Raw genomic sequence first — 17,742 nt, forward strand, 5'->3', positions numbered from 1 at the left:
GGAAAAATGCGGCAGCTTGCTAAAACTCTGTAACCTTAGGTCATATTGGGTTGAAACGTGGTGTACGCAGGTTCCTTTAGGTATACTAAGTAAGTTACAGAGTAAGGAGTGTACAAATTGAGGTGAAATATGTATGTTTGCATTTTTGGGGTTATTAGTCCCCACGGACGAAGTCCGGGGGACTTATAGATTGGGTCATGTCTGTCCGTCAGTCTGTCAGTGCGTCCGTCCATGCGTCTGTGCATCCGTCTGTTAACGCAGATATCTCAGACATGCAATTTCTTTCAAACTTTGCACAAGGACAGTACCCTACCCCATACAGATGCACGTCGATTTGTTTCACAATGCGATCAAATTTGGCCGTGTTAGAGGACTTTTTTGTTTAAAACTCCATTTCTCATCGTATTCATATTGCAAAAAGGATGGAGTGACACAGTTTTTAGTCCCCCTGGATGAAGTCAAGGGGGCTTATAGATTGGGTCATGTCAGTCCGTTCCTCCATCTGTTCGTCCATCCGTTCACGCAGATATCTCAGATATTTTGACAAAATGTCACGTGACCTCAGTGACCTTTGACCTGAAATATACATATTTGTCCATAACTTAGTAACCACAAGTGCTACACCCTTCATATATGGTGTGATGGGACACCTTATGACGCCACCTATTGTACCTCATTAATTATGTGCATATCTAATTTTGAGCGAGCCAATAGAGCTGGATGTCTGATTTTTGGTATAAAGGGATAACTTAGCAATACAATTTTTTTGACAAAATGTCATGTGACCTCAATGACCTTTGACCTGAAATATACATATTTGTCCATAACTCACTACCACACGTGGTACATCCTTCATATTTGGTATGATGGGAGACCTTATGACAGCACATACTGTACCTCATTAATTATGCACATATCTAATTCTGGGCAAGCGAATAGAGCTAGAGGTCTGATTTTTGGCATGTAGGGATTAATTAGCAATACAATTTTTTTTGAAAATGTCACGTGACCTCGATGACCTTTGACCTTGATTATATATATATATATATATATATATATATATATATACAAGTTCAATACCCTCCAATTTTGATAGGATGTTAGACCTTCAGATGTCACAGCTTGTACCTCATTTATTATGCACATATGTATTTCTTGGCTGGCCAATACAGCTAGAGGTCTGATCTTTTTCCCGATTTAGAACCACAACTTAGACATGCCTCATGTGTTTCAAATTGGGAACAACGACATAGACCTATGTGCCCATAGATCTCAACATATACACTCCAGTGATACTTCTTAATGACCACATTTCCCTGCCCCATCAAGACTAATACTCCTATTACAAGTGGGGACTATGTCATTGTCAATGACTTGCTTTTTTTCAGTGTTTAGTCAAAAAATTTTCCCTGAGACGGCTTGTCCGATTGCTTTGAAAGTTGGTATCCATGTTCCATGGGATGACTATAGTCAAGTTTATCCAAATTGTAGTGAAATTCTCTTGTTGGTAATATTTGGGCATTTTCTCAAAATTTTTGGTCAAAAAACTACTCATATGATAGCTTTGATATTTGGTATAATGGTTCATAAGCTTAATCGAAATGTGATGTATTGAAAGTCTGATGATATCCACAATTTTGTATTTTGGGGAAAATTTTTGTCATTTTTGGTTTAAATAATTGTTTCTCAAAAAGTACTCGTCTGATAACTTTGATATTCAGTAGACATATTCCCATGGATGATCTTAATTTAATATGTCAAAATTATGATGACATATGTAATCAAGTATTTTTGCAGCTATTTTTGCCATTTTTGGTCAGGCTAGCCTGGAATGGGGTGTCAAAGATGTCCTCCTTCATCAACACATGTGTCACAAAAAGTTCTCTATATAACATAAGAGGCTCTATCTTCAGGGAAATATCTTCAATTTTGTATTTTTGTGAATTTTTTTTTCGGAATTTTTGACGGGAAAAAAGACAGAAATAGTCGTTGTATTGATTGAAAATAGGTTTGTAAATCCCTACAAATGTTGTCATACATACATTGCATGTTAGAATGAGATAAACAATTCTGATATTTTTATTATTTTTCTTTGTCGATCTTGGTAAAAATATCCCTACAACAATCACTTCCGATGCTGGTTGAAATTTGGCATGAAAGTTCCATTGAGTTCAGTACCATTATATATTCAGATTGTGATGACGTGAACAAAATTAATAAATACTGTGAAAAAACTTGTTCTTATTTTATACCTTCAGGAACATAGAGTATACAATGTGGTTATTTAGTAAGCATTTTCTATGGTAATTTAAAACTGTATTTGGTATTGAAATAGCAAAGCTGAAGGTGATTTTAGCAGGTTTGGTCTCCAACAAGTATATTCCATAGGCTTTTCAATTCTCTCTCTCTCTCTCTCTCTCTCTCTCTCTCTCTCTCTCTCTCAGGGATGACGAGATCGATGTTTATGTGTATCAAGGTTGTAAATAGTTTACATATTTTACATTTTCTGCCATTTGAAATCATAATTTACATCAGAGACTTCCGAGTGCAAAAATAAGGAAAATACAAAATTTGACTTTATTTAATATAAAATACGAAAGTTAACAATAACAAATGAAATCTAATCGAAGCCTTTTTTCTTAAACTTATCATTTACAAAACTACGTAACTGCGCTTTGAACTGTGGCAAACTTTCGGTATTCCTATATAGACGAAGGAATACTATATCCAATTGTAGAAGTACAAACTACATATCTAGCTGCTGTCTGAAAAGTTGGAATGTACAAATCAGCGTTGCCAGAACTTCGAGTATTGAAATGATACATCTAAAAACGTGGAAACTGTAAATAATCAGGTGAAAAACCATTCATTATTTTAAATGTCTGAACAGCGACAAAATAATTAATAAGTAAATCCATAGATAGCCCATTGACGTGAAAGAAGGAAGCGAGAAGACACCGTAACATGTACTACCAATATAACCCTCCCAGCTCTCTTCGTAAGTTTGTATAACAGTACGTCGTTTATTTCCCATACTGTAACAGTACAACAATAAGTAAGTACAGTAGGAAATTAAAAGTTGCATTAGTCCATCTTTCTCCTATTCCTCTTCTGTAACAAGAATAATCTCAAGTGAGGTTCCATGAATTTACAAAGGAAATAGACGCATTTCATTCTATAAATAAACCCATTGAGTCCTGACAGTTGAACAGATGAATGAAAACTCGTTGCTTGAGCCAACGTTACAGAAACATTGACGCTTTTATGGGCGAAAACATTGGGGCTATATCCTCCAACTTGAATAACGCAAGAAACGAAATATTATATTCGCCTTATCCCTTACACACGATGCGTATCTGAAGGGTGTAAATCTTACATGAAAAAACGGAACAAAAGCCGTTTTATTGTACAACTAAAATAGCAAGGTTGCTTGTCAACTCGAAAGAACGGAGACCATACTTCGTTTTTCTAACCCACTGACAACGCTCGGCTAAACGCAAGACTAGACTCTGAGTGTATAGGTTTGAAAACCATTTAAAAGTGCAAATGGAAATTGTAACGGCCGGTTTACTGTGTATCGTGTTAAACGAAAGAAAGAAAAAGGGCAAGCGCGCCGAGTATCGAATCCGTGGAACTTTGCAGTGAGTTCATTTTCTAATGTAGCTATTCAATTAAAAAATAAAATGAAGGGTAATTATCAAAATTTAATTTAAAATATTTTAGGCGAGCAGATGAAGAGCATTTCAGCCTTTTTCTAAATATATTAAATTTTGCCACAAGTTAAAGTGTGAGAAATAGGGAAAAGGACTGGTGAGGATGGTACATTGCGGCAAATCAGAATTTTGCTTGGAAAACTTCATTCAATATTTGAAAATCATATCTTTTTCAAATGCTGCTTAGCTAACACCTGATTATTTTCTTACTTTCCAAAAGTCAACCATATCCTAATTTCTATTAGAGTTTAGGCGTGGTCTATTGGGAATTCCCTCCGGAACGTAAATAATGGACACCTCGAAATCAATCAAAACAATGAACCAAACAGTGACGTTGACATATATCACTAATATTATCAACCAGTGTGGTGGCTATCAGGTGTGCTTGGATCTAGTGTGGTGTCATTCGTTTTGACTACAAGTCTGACCTCCCGCAAGTCAATTAATGTTTCAACTTTCGCAGTTTGATTTTTTAGTGGATATTACGGCTCAGCAGATGATAACAGCGGAGTGTTGGCATCTCAATTTCGACAGCCAACGGTTCAACGTAAACCGGGAGGAGCAGCAGGAACTCAGTCAAGGTGAACATCTTTACAGTCCCGATGTTAAATATCTTGACCGTCATGGCATTTCAAGATATAGGAAAAACTTCCTGTGCCTGAATAAAATTATTTAAATTAATGTTCTTGGAAACGGTAGCCGACTGGTTTTGTGTGAGGCCTAGCAGCTAGGCGATGTTGCCGTGAGTGTGTGGGGGTTCGAATCCCATTTGGGTTATAGTAAAAAATATATTTCTAAAATATGTACAATTTATTAGTTCCCTCATCACAGTAATAAGGTACGAAAGGAGCGCTAGTATTTTAACGAAATGATAGAGCGCGGCCCGTTGATCAACTTCATATATTAATTTTGCACCGGAGAAGTTGCATGAGCATACCGGTGGCGAAAATGAACAATTCAATCATGTCAATCCTTTCATTTATATCGGATATACTTCCAAATATGTACACTGTCGGGAATAGGCTGATTCATAATTAGGTGGCGAAGTGCCAGGAATGTAACGATGAAACATTCATGAAATTGTGATTAGCTTAATCGTAATATTCGCGGGAATGCTTAGACATCAATCTCATTTGTCATGATAACTCGTCTCGTGCTCCGCCTCTTCTTAGCATAGACCACGCCTAAACTCAAATAGGAAGTCGGAAAATGGCAAATTGGAAATAAGGTTGCAGTCGCCAATTCCCACCTGCAGTTTTGAAGGTGATCGGCATCACACAAGTTACCTAACATCAATGAAAATAGGCACTTTTCTGAGATAACTATCATTTACAATGACATTTGTATATGAAATACTGACTGTCCGCAAAGTACAATCTTCACAAGAGTTTTTACCAATTTCTCATAGTTTCACCGGCGTTGAAAACTTGTTCATTTCGAAAAGGGCCAAAGCGCGCTTCATCAACGTGAAGAAACGTTTGAAAATTGATGATTAGCCTAATTTCTTTTTTCTATTTGTATAGATTGTATCGCCTTTTCTACGACAAATGCGACATTGCAGACGCTCGACAGCATGACTCATTATCAAAGAAGCTGGTCAACCCTATAACTTACCGGTCGATCGGTTAATCAATGAATGCTACCCGAGGTGTGAAAGTTGTCATCTCACATATATTTCAATCTGTCTATGAAATGGTTTATTTCAGAGGCCGAACATCGCCCTAGTCGTAGAACGGAGTCATATTCGGCACACCACGGGTATTCCTGTTCCTATCCTTCCATTCCCTCATTTGACATGATCAACCCACCTTTATAATTTCAAGTTGTACGGAATTGAGTATGTTTTCAAACTAAATTTTTGGACACAAAAGATGAAAATGCTGTTTGCAACGACAGTTTGCTCATACGACATTAAGACTACAGCGAAAATACTTTCTTATTTTAGAATTTTTTATTACTATTAGGATTATGTTTGTACAATTGCCTATTAGTTATGTCATCAACTTGGTTCAGCAAACTAGCACAACAACAACATAAAAACAAATGACAAAATTTTAAAGTCATAGAGCGATCACTCCCTATGTTTATTTGTATACCAATTGATCAACTTGCGACTAAGTAAGGCTATATTTTGGGAAAATGTAAACAAATCTTGGTCGGGTAGTTTTGGCTTTTTTTATTAATTCTTTTCTTGTTCGAACTCAATTTCATATTTCTTGAGCTATAACATTAATATCTCAGAAAAACTGTCATAGACCAAACCTGCATGTACACTTTAAAATTAAATTTCAAGCTATTGAGTGCTGTTGTTTCAGAGAAAACAGACACTGAGCAGGTAAGGAAACACTGAACAGCTAATACCGATCCGTGTACCACCTTCCGCAATGTTTATGATTTTATAGAGAAGTTTCATCTTTTGGTGCATGGCACTCTGATCTGAGGCTTCTTGATGTTTTCGTTGTTTTACTGCAAAACAGCTGTACATGTATTTTCCTAATTTGTTCAGTGTCTGTCTCTCTGTCCATCGTCGATGTTGCATTCTCATTGTCATTGTTTGAGTAAATTGCAAATGAAATATATTGAAGAGCCGATTCATGACGTATGAGTGGTATTTAGGAAATTTAAAGCGCAGTGGTCGTCGCGCTGCCCGTGCGCGATTTTTTTGTTGATAAACATAAATGTTTGTAAACAGAAGTCTTGCCAACTTCAATTGGAGTGAGATGGGGGCGGTCCCTCACTTTGTTAACGCCTTTGTAAGACTCAACATCATGCAATAGTAAAATATTAAGATCGGAAACGAACTTCAGTGGTGTATTTCTATCTATAAACTCATGTAAGGCTACGAACATTGAGACACTCTGCACATTATGTCGCCGAGTTACTGCACGCAGTCACAGTGAACAAATGGGTTTGATCACGCGGTCACGCTGGTTGTACACAATGCTATGTGCAGCACAGTGAAAATGCATCACTAAAATGATCAACATTGTATATATATGAAGACCAGGAACAAGCACAATGCCTAAACACAAAAATTACACTCAAGACCATGATCGGCAAGCCAGAGCAGCACAAGGGAGGTGTTGTTGCTTCGATAATGGAGAAGGTCACCGCGTTGACATACACTCAGCTCCATGGCTCGAGCGAGGCCCGTTCAACTGATTCAAGGAAATCATGATCAAATGTGATCTCAATCCAGCGTGTAATTACTGTTCAATATTCAGAAGATATTTAACTCAGATTAATTGACCTTTTATTGCGTGTTAGATTTGGAAAGGTGGTATGCTTGTGACAAATCAGCCGCCATATTATCGACAATATCGCAAACATAATAATCAACCCGTAACCTCATGCGGCATTCTCGGATATGTTGTCAACAAGGGGGGGGGGGACCCCTCAGGAGCATGCGCAGTGCGACGACCACTGCGCTTTAATTCAGTTCCACTTGTTGTTCTTGATAAAGACGCCATTTCTTTAAATACGCGGTTTACTTTGATGATTTTATCCTCTTCAAGTTAATCACTGTCACAGAGCAATAATACAATAATATCATTTTCAAAAGCTGCTCTATGTCACAAATTTTGATGAAACTATCAGTGTTTTCTGACAAAAATATGCCTTATTGAAAATGCTCCTCCTGATGATATAAGGGCATCGATACTTAAGAACCAATTTATGCACTTACTGTCGGAAGGCTATCTGTTTCACAATTTACCGATGTATAAGTTAGTTGCTGTGTTTGTATTTGCGTACTATATGAAGTGTTTTTGTTAATAATTACGCATGTGCGAGTGCTCGGTGAGCTTCACAGTGCCATGCCTTCGAGAGGTTAAATAGCTCCGTACGAAGGTTACAGAATTTACCTAAGATCGAGGGTTTTGGTCGAAGAAGAAAGAATGACGTTTTGGGGAATTTTCTGTTATTTGAATAATCTGAAAAGGTTCTCTATAGAGGCTACAGGGCACTATACAAGTGACAATTTTCAAATTAAATATGTTCGAGTAACACTCTGTAACTTTTTGTTGTATTACTTGAATTAACATCATGCAAACGCAGCTACATTCTTAACCCCCTCTCCCTCAATAAGTGACCATCTTACAGCCCCTTACACCTCGCTACACTTCGTTACGTTCGCTACACCCCCTTCTCCAATTTTCACAAAATTTTACTCCTAGACTTGGTTACACCTCGCTACACGTTCTTAACTACGCTACAAGATTGGTGTCTCTCTGGCGAGTAAAAAGTGACCATCTTACAGCCCCTTACATCTCGCTACACTTCGTTACGTTCGCTACACCCCCTTCTCCAATTTTCACAAAATTTTACTCCTAGACTTGGTTACACCTCGCTACACGTTCTTAACTACGCTACAAGATTGGTGTCTCTCTGGCGAGTAAAAAGTGACCATCTTACAGCCCCTTACACCTCGCTACACTTCGTTACGTTCGCTACACCCCCTTCTCCAATTTTCACAAAATTTTACTCCCAGACTTGGTTACACCTCGCTACACGTTCTTAACTACGCTACAAGATTGGTGTCTCTCTGGCGAGTAAAAAGTGACCATCTTACAGCCCCTTACACCTCGCTACACTTCGTTACGTTCGCTACACCCCCTTCTCCAATTTTCACAAAAATTTTACTCCCAGACTTGGTTACACCTCGCTACACGTTCTTAACTACGCTACAAGATTGGTGTCTCTCTGGCGAGTAAAAAGTGACCATCTTACAGCCCCTTACTCCTCGCTACACTTCGTTACGTTCGCTACACCCCCTTCTCCAATTTTCACAAAATTTTACTCCTAGACTTGGTTACACCTCGCTACACGTTCTTAACTACGCTACAAGATTGGTGTCTCTCTGGCGAGTAAAAAGTGACCATCTTACAGCCCCTTACACCTCGCTACACTTCGTTACGTTCGCTACACCCCCTTCTCCAATTTTCACAAAATTTTACTCCTAGACTTGGTTACACCTCGCTACACGTTCTTAACTACGCTTACAGATTGGTATCTCTCTGGCAAGTAACGACGCGACTACTCTTTTACAACTTGAATGCTGTATTCCATACTGAATATCTACATACATCACTTCAACATATCTTGAAAATTATCATGTTTAAGCTTTCATCCATCGCCAACGTACCCTAGTATAGTTTTTATATTATTCGTAGGGATCCCTGGTTCTTTAAACAAAGTTACGTTGACCCTCTCTATTTTACTGCTCAAACTTTCTTTCTCTTATGAAAGGAATAATTATTCACGATACGTAAATCGATGGGAAGATCGAACTGTTCCGTACAAGACACCCTATCTGAAAATAGTCCCATCTTAAACAGGCTGCGCATTGATATATTTCTCTGTAATTAGACTTCTTTTCATAGCCTTCGCTACACTCGCAACACTTAAATACGTAGCGAGGGGTAGTCTATAAAAAGTTTGCACCTCGGATCTTGCAGTGTATACTATAATTACCAAATCCACATTTTGGAAGCCTTACATGTCCTACCTGCTATAGAACTACACTGCTGCTTGTCCATTAGCCTTGTCTGTTTTAAAATTATAAATAGTGTATCACTAAACTAACCGGGGAAAGGCAGATTTCGTGGTGTGATCATTACACACATTAGTATGCTGGAATAGGTCGAGGTGACTTTGTCATTATAGCCTGCCTCGTTATTGCTTATTCGTGTAAACTACAGTTTCGTTGGAAGTGTAATACTTCCAAAAGTGTGTATTTCTGTAGCTTTAATTAGAATATCACTCACTGTCGCACAAATATGCTTGACACGTCTTGTAATTCAAGAGAATCAAATCCAAATCACTCATACGTCTATTCCCGTGGCAAACAGTTCTTAACAGGACAACCAAAATGAGATGGCTGAAATTACTGGCAAAGGAAAGGCTGTGTAGGCAGTGTGATGAAATAAAACACCTTACTACATTAAGAAGGGTAAAATACAATGAATATGATACTTATAACACACAGTTCATAAAAGTTTTATTATCTTTCCGAAGGTTGTCAGCTTGCTTTCGCGTTGTGTTTAAGTGCAAATGCGAGGTATACTAGTGTTAGTAATGATACACAGTCTTAGGGCTAAGTGACAGGTAATATAATTCTACTTTGTATCCTTACAACACACACAGGAAATTTCAGACAGTCGGCTGAAGAAAATTAACGAACTTCTGCAAGGAATAAAATTGTTGAAACTATACGGATGGGAGGAAAAGTTTTGTTCTGCCATCGAAGTCGTCAGAGAGAAGCAAATAAAGTCAACAATAAAATTTGGAAGAAATGTGGTTTTATTATGTAAGTGAAGAATTTTCAGCCCTCGCTTTAAACCTGCCTGAATGTTTAACTCATGTTTTGTACACTGTGTAACATTTCCTCCGATGATACAATGTAAGAGTAATTGATATCGCCCAAGATGCATTATGTTAACTTTAAAGTATTGAAAATGTTGAGAAATACGACCTTAAATAAGTTAATATACATGACAGAGAGTATCTGAAGTATATATGGTTCAACAAAGTTGCCGTTATTAGCCGTCGTTTCTTTTGGAGTAAACTGAGATTTTTACTGATTCTGCGAATTTGGCTCTTTTGCTGGATACTGTTTGCTGGAAAATGTTTTGCGAGCATTGATTGTTTTACTTAACTTAATTTATTTTGGACTGAATTAATCCATATAATTCTGATTTCACAGGTAAGAAAATTTTCTTAGAACATTAACCAAAATATGTTTCTTTTGTATAATATTGTGTTGATAGAGAAAGACAAAATAAAAGGTACAGGGAATCGATCCACAATTTACAAATATCGGAGATGAAATAAAGACGATCATGTACCAGCCCGACGATCATATTTTCACTTCTCGATAAGCGTGTCATAAAACCGTACATTTGTTTTCTACGAAGTGCATCGAAGTTGTACAAATTATTGGTAACAAACATTACCCTGGCACTACTCCGTTTGTCAAATCAATCATAGAAATATCCGAGCCGCATTATTGTAGACGACCCTCAACTTTCTCGGGGCACAGGCAGTATGGTTAAACCAGAGGTGTGGCCCATATAATTGATGACAATAAACCTTAAATATCGTATATTTAACATTAAAACAACATGGAAGAGAATTTCTTGAGAAGCATGTTGGCTGGAACGTAGAACAATCTTTTGAAACATCGCAACTTGCAATTCATGTGTATTGAGTTTCATCAGAGAACCTAATATACAAAATGACAGAATCACATATTATAATCACGTAATGTAGTGAAAAAAAAATTAAAAGTAATTTGTTAGTATTTTTTAAAATCTAAAGGACATTTCGATTACCATTCTCTCAGTACGTTTAGATTTTTAAACGATCAAGCAGTATTAATACTGTATCGTCATCGGAGGTGCGGCATGAATATGATAGTTGAGTAAAAAACTATAACCCTCGGAGTTCTTCACGAAATTAAAGATACATTGCAAGAAATTCGGCAACAATGAATGGTGCGCACAATGATACGGTATGTACTTTTGTTATGATTTCATGTTATCACATGGTAAATATAAAGCTATTTCATTATAATAATACCTTATATTTTTAATACAGGGTTTGCATCGGACACTTCTTATATTGTGATAACCTTCCTTGTAAGTTTAATTACAGTCTATTTATATTTGTATGGTGTACTTTGTTTAAACGTGATAATGATCATTTTTTATCAAAATCATGCTAGGCGTATTTGCAATATATCACTGGTCCAACCACAAAACGTAATCATGCTTGAAGACATTCGTGGTTCATATTTTCATAGTGGCCAAAATACGTGTAAAAATGCTCTTACTCTTCTCGGAGCAAAGGTCCTCAAACAAGTAACACCAACTTTTGAAAGACACGCCTCTAACCTCGGCAGACACAGCTCTCATTTTGAGGATCTCAACTCAAACTTTACGTAAGAAATGTTTATTTCAAATAGTCATATCTCTTTCATTAAAACTCTCTCTCTCTCTCTCTCTCTCTCTCTCTCTCTCTCTCTCTCTCTCTCTCTCTCTCATATCAGTCGTTCATCGCATATTCCTTCTTCAGCCCAGTTCCTCTCACGCCCGATTTGGCGTTCGTGGCGCTTGCCTTATTCAATCAACTAACGATACCACTGACAACCCTCACACATGCTTTAACATTCTTTGTCAATGGACTTGTGAGCTTTAAGAGACTGGAAAAGTTCTTTACCTCACTAGAAATAGATGAACGAGACAACGGTCTGCCTCCGATGAAAAGAGGATTCGATGACATTGATACTGCCGCAGACTTTGAGAGCCATTGGACTGACACAGAGGAAGCAAACCGGGAAAAGGTATTTTGGATTTGATATTCAAGCATCAACTCTGCATGAAGTTGTACCGTTGAACATGCAATCAGCGAGTATACCCACCTAACTTCCATATATCTTTCTTTCATGAATTTGACCTTGTTTGTGTACCGTCTATTTACTGTCTGTTCTGTGCTGTTTTGTGTCTATGTTTACAACTATTGTCTTACAAATTTTGACCTAGTATTATTGGATTATGGATTGGTATGATTGCGATTATTTTTCCAGGTTTTCGTTAAGGTTATATGTGCCCCGGGCGGCCATGTCGAATTTCACATAATGGTGTGCTTTGTCGACACCAGTGAATCTTCTGACATTTAATATTTCCGCACATTATATCTGATAATGCATTTACCACATTCTAGCTAAGATGTTTTCTACATCTTCAAATTCACTGGCATTGCCAAAACTCTATAATAATAGCAAACTTTGTACTTCATAATGTACTGAACTTCACCCCGTACATTATGTCATGCATTATTGGCCGGGAGAGGTGCACATTATTGCTTAAACAAAAACTTTGGTTAATTTGTTTCGGTAGTATCAAACTTTTCATGGTGACCTCTTATTTTTAATCTCAATTTGGTAAGAGATTGGGCGAAAGTTTCAGTTAGGAAACTTGGAGCAAAAGTGTAAGTCTTTCATTTTCGAGGCTCACGACACTACCTTCAGTATTAGGACTAAACAATGCCATTTTAGAAGACATAAACGTTCGTTCGTGAAATGGATGAGTTCTCCAGGTTCTACTGCAGAGTTTGACTACGTGTGAAATGGATGCTTGCTGTAATAGCGTTGTTAACATCAATTGTTGCAAACTTAGAATAAAATAGAACACTTGGATAAGATGTTGACACATTGCAAAAGAGGCTTCAAACAGAGACTTCAACATTCTGACAGGAACATGGAAGGATGACACAGAAGAGTGATTTGAACTAGAGCGGGGCGTTGTAAGTTGTATTTTGTTTTCGTGTAGGGGGAATATTATAAAAGCTACACCTTTCAATGTTTTCTTACTGATCACTGCAGTCTCAAGACAGATTTGATGGCGACCATGGTAATGACCTTAATACATCTCCATCGACTTTTAAGTCTAGAGAAGGATATGTTACTACGGATTCATTGGAGAGTAAAGGCCACATGAACTATGGTACATTTGATCACGAAGACGAGACTCCATTTATTGACACAACTCCAGACAGCTTACCGGAACATGTTGCTTTGCAGGTAATGGTGTTTCTGTTGAGGTGCGGTGGGATGTCGCTTTCCCTGAATGTGATAAGTTCCAGGTATTCCGTGCAAATCGGTTTACCTTAGAGAGGATTGTTTGTAATAAATAGTATGACTTTTGTGTTTACGGTGTAAAAGTCCATCGATGTGGTGACAGAAATATTTAATGATATTTGTGATGTTTGTTCTCCTGCAATGACCATAAAAACATTTTATTTCTGTTTATGTGATACCAGATAATCGGAGGTACCTTTTCTTGGGATCATGAAGGCTCGTCGTTGGCGCTCACCGATATCAATGTCCAGGTTCCCGTAGGTAAGAAAACAAACAATAAATTTTCTGGGGTGTGTGATAGTGTTTTAAACATGTGATAGACATTAGCACGAAAGCTATAAAAACGTGGATTTTATTGACAATATATGAAGTAAATGTCGAGAAACAAGAGTGGCCTGCAAAATGCCTGAGAATGAGACTTCAAAAACCAAACGTGAAAACGATAATAAACAATTACCAAGAATCACCTAATTATTCATTTATTTTTTCTGTTCTTTCATTCACTCCACTCATGCATGCATGCATGCATGCATGCATGCATGCATGCATTCATTCATTCATTCATTCATTCATTCATTTATTCATTCATTCAATCATTGATTCATTCATTCATTCATTCATTCAATCAACCAATCATAGGGGGTCTTGTAATGGTGATTGGTCTAGTCGGTAGTGGTAAGTCATCCCTGTTGTCCTCAATTTTGGGAGAGATGACGACGGTCAACGGTTCAATTGAATTCAAAAGGTTAGTATCAACACGTAGATTGATTTTGTCCATCCATAATGTCTAAAATGCAAAATAAATGACGCATTGGAGGTTAGTACATATGTACAAAGCCTACTTTAAGTGTGAGCAGAGTGTTTCAAGTACGGGCTAAAACAGTAGCATTTCAATCAGTTATTTGTGCAACAGCATTGCCCTCACACGAAGGCAATAATCTTCTACAAAACATGCAGTCTAACGTAATTCATAGTATAGTGCCCATTCACCTCATGTCTTTGTATTTTGACCTGTAGCTGTCATTCACGCACATACCATTTCCATTTTTCACACCGTAATTGTACTATATGTAAATTTACAGCGACTTCCCCATGAAGTCTCATATGTACAGCGAAACAGCGAAAGGTTTTACTTGTGATCATCAGAGAGTATATAACTGTATATATATATATATATATATATATATATATATATATATATATATATTCGCTACAGTGTTTTATACCGTGAAGATTGTCCAACTCTTATATATATATATATATATATATATATATATATATATATATATATATATATATATATTATCAACAAGTTACGCTAAATCCTTCATTAAGAATATGTTTCTGTATTTTAGGAAGAAAAATCATTTATCTTACGTACCTCAAAAGGCTTGGCTTCAAAATGCGACTCTGAGAGACAACATTCTGTTTGGGAAAGAGTTCGACCAAAACAGGTAACGATGAGTGCAAACTTTATTGATTGTGTCCCTCTGTCGTTATTCCTCAAAGTAGTTTCCTGAAAGAGAAAGAATGAGTCGAGTGTAATCCTGTATGAGTAAAATGGGAGCGCTAGAGATATTACCGAAAATGAGGTTATCTAATTTGAACAAAAGAAAGGATAGTTCTACGATGACCTCGTTTTAATCTAAGTGTACACCATGAAGTGTCCCGAGGGTGTGAAGCAACTTCGGGCGAACAAGGCTTTACTCCAAAAACATCGATACAAAGTCAATATATTTGTAGAAATATGGTCAATGCTTGTATGTGTATTTGTCGTTTTCTTACAGATACCAAGATGTGATAGAAGCATGCGCATTAAAACCAGATATTGACATTCTACCTGCTGGTGATATGACTGAGATAGGGGAGAGAGGTATTAACCTCAGTGGAGGACAAAAACAACGTGTAAGCGTTGCCAGAGCTATCTACAGCAATGCAGATATTGTGTTGTTGGTACGTCAACTTATCAATAACTTTCATTTTATATATGATTTTCATATTTCTCATTTCAATGATTATATCAATGTGATAGGTTGATTTAAGTGAAATACTGAAAAGTTATTGAGGTGAGAGTTAGCGGCTATTATATGCATTCAACTTCCTCTCCCCGGGGTACTCACGAGCCTCAGGGAAGACACAATTTTTCGCTTTCTTCGGCTTTGTCCGTATCTCCCCGCACACATCAATATACGTCAGTTTTCCGTTTTCAGGATGACCCCTTATCGGCCCTGGACGTTCACGTTGGAGCACACCTTATGGAACACGGAATCATTGATTTACTCGTAAGAGAAGGCAGAACTGTGATTCTCGTTACACATCATCTTCAGTATCTGCATCATGCAAACAAGGTAATTTGCATGTCGATGCTTAAGGCGTGACTTTATTATGGGTCAAAAATTCTAGGGGCTTTTCAAGGTATTATCTCGGTTTCGAAGTTATAAGAATACTACAGTTTAATAATTGCAGATCAAAAACAATTAATTTATCTATTTCGAACTCAAAGACAGATATCATACAGTTAAAAACGATATCTTCCGCACTTACAGGGGGATTTTAGTAAAAAACATCTAACATGACATTACAGGACAAGAAAGCCAGGTACAACAAATGACACACAACAGGAAAACCTCTGACTTAGACAGGGTCTGATCTACATCCTTTAACATTAACTACCTGGGATCTATCAGTTAGGCAGGTACCATATCTGTAAAGGAGGGTGTCTTGTATTCCATACTTACTAAGTTTGTAAACTAAATTTTACGATTTACTTTGTCAAACGCCTTGGAAAAATCTGTATATATGACATCCAACTGTTTTGCCTCATTTACATCAAGACGATCTTTATTAAGTAAGACAGAAAGATTTGTTTCACAGGATCGCCAAGGCAAAAACCCATGCTGTTGTTCAGATAAAACACACTCTACATGGTTATATACTCGCCTTCATATCATTTTCTCACACATTTTAAAAACAACTGTATGAGGGACACTGGACGATAATTTCTAATGTTAGTGTTGGTACCCTTCTTGTGTATAGGTACAACCAATTTTCTTCCACTTTGTTGGGAAAACTTCCGCACGGATAGACCGATTAAATATGAAAGTTACTGAAATGGGAAGTGAATCAGCACTTTTTTAAAAACTATCGCTGGAAAATTATCATCATCCATTGCATTATGTTCGCTCAGGGCTAAAAGTTCTGACTTCACCTCTGACACGGACATAGTGAACTTACGCATAGGATCATGTAATTGAGTGTCGAATTCAGGAATGGTATTGATATCATCATTAGTGAAAACAGATTCAAGGAAGGTATTGAAAATATCGACCTGAGCTTGCTCGTCACAAGCTTCATGTCCGTCCAACTCTATTGTACCAGGAATACGCGACTTTGTCCCTCTCATAAAGGCTGAAGCAAAGGAGAAAAATCGCTTCGGGTTGTTATTAACATCTGGTGCAACAGACGCAACATGGTCAGTGTATTTTATTTTCGCAAGTTTCTGGAACGAGGTACGAGCCTGCTTGAAGAGTTCTATATTCTCAGGCTCAGGTGTACGTCTTTTGGTATGATGTCTCCGTTCTTTCAATTGTAATGCTTCAATGCTTAATGCTCTACTTCATATCAGGGAGGGACGCGGAGACGAGGTTTGATTCGCTGCACATGGTCTTTAATAGCTGACATAATTGTATCATAAAAAGTCTCCACACAGTCATCAACGGTACAAGCTCTTAGGAAATAGATCCAAGGAATAGCTGCAATATCGGATATTAGATTTTCCGAGCTGGCTTTCTTAAAGTTGTACATCTCCCTTTGTGTAATTGCAATTTTTACAGGTTTTGTTACGCCTTGCAATAATACAGACATGGATTGTTGATCAAAGGTAATGCTGTTTTCTACGACCTCAACGCTTACTTTGTTAATGTTTGACAGACATACGTCAAGAAAATTTTTCTCCCTTGTTGGCAGTAAACAGTACTGATCGATATTGAAGTTTGAAATAACTTCATCTAAAAAGAAGTTGCTGATTACCTTTGGCGTCTACACATATCCTCTGATGTTGATTTTCATGTGATATTTGGAATGTTGAAATCTCCAACAACAATGTATGTTAGACCAGACTTTTGAAGATTTTCCAATGACAAGACTAGTTCAGCAAGGTCATGCATAGTCGAAAACGGTGGTCTGTAATATGTTCCGACAAGCAAACTCCCGTATTGCATTTTTATTTCGACCCAGCTTAGTTCACAGATTCAAAGTGTGTCATTTCTGGACCTTTTAATTCCTCCATATGACCATGGCACATTATTGTAGATAAAATACTGATTTGTACTTTCGTAGACTAAAACACCAGTTCTGTAAAAATCATCCATACAAATTTGAAAGGCGTAACTT

The 17,742-nt window shown here is 37.3% G+C and overlaps 2 protein-coding genes across 2 annotated transcripts in view; both read left to right on the forward strand.

Moving 5' to 3' along the window:
* The window catches only part of LOC139135746 (ATP-binding cassette sub-family C member 9-like), a 76,452-nt gene that overhangs the window by 17,546 nt on the left and 41,164 nt on the right, over window positions 1-17,742 (forward strand). The window lies entirely within an intron of this gene.
* Window positions 1-17,742, forward strand: part of LOC139135747 (ATP-binding cassette sub-family C member 8-like) — a 41,914-nt gene that overhangs the window by 13,060 nt on the left and 11,112 nt on the right. Inside the window, exons 2-10 of the mRNA XM_070703414.1 lie at window positions 9,858-10,020; window positions 11,310-11,350; window positions 11,761-12,054; window positions 13,096-13,293; window positions 13,533-13,611; window positions 13,990-14,095; window positions 14,706-14,804; window positions 15,138-15,303; window positions 15,561-15,698. Of these exons, the coding sequence (XP_070559515.1) occupies window positions 9,858-10,020; window positions 11,310-11,350; window positions 11,761-12,054; window positions 13,096-13,293; window positions 13,533-13,611; window positions 13,990-14,095; window positions 14,706-14,804; window positions 15,138-15,303; window positions 15,561-15,698 (1,284 nt within the window). The remainder of the gene's footprint in view (window positions 1-9,857; window positions 10,021-11,309; window positions 11,351-11,760; window positions 12,055-13,095; window positions 13,294-13,532; window positions 13,612-13,989; window positions 14,096-14,705; window positions 14,805-15,137; window positions 15,304-15,560; window positions 15,699-17,742) is intronic.

Source organism: Ptychodera flava, chromosome 6 (assembly GCF_041260155.1).
Source record: "Ptychodera flava strain L36383 chromosome 6, AS_Pfla_20210202, whole genome shotgun sequence".
NCBI classification, from domain to species: Eukaryota; Metazoa; Hemichordata; class Enteropneusta; family Ptychoderidae; genus Ptychodera; species Ptychodera flava.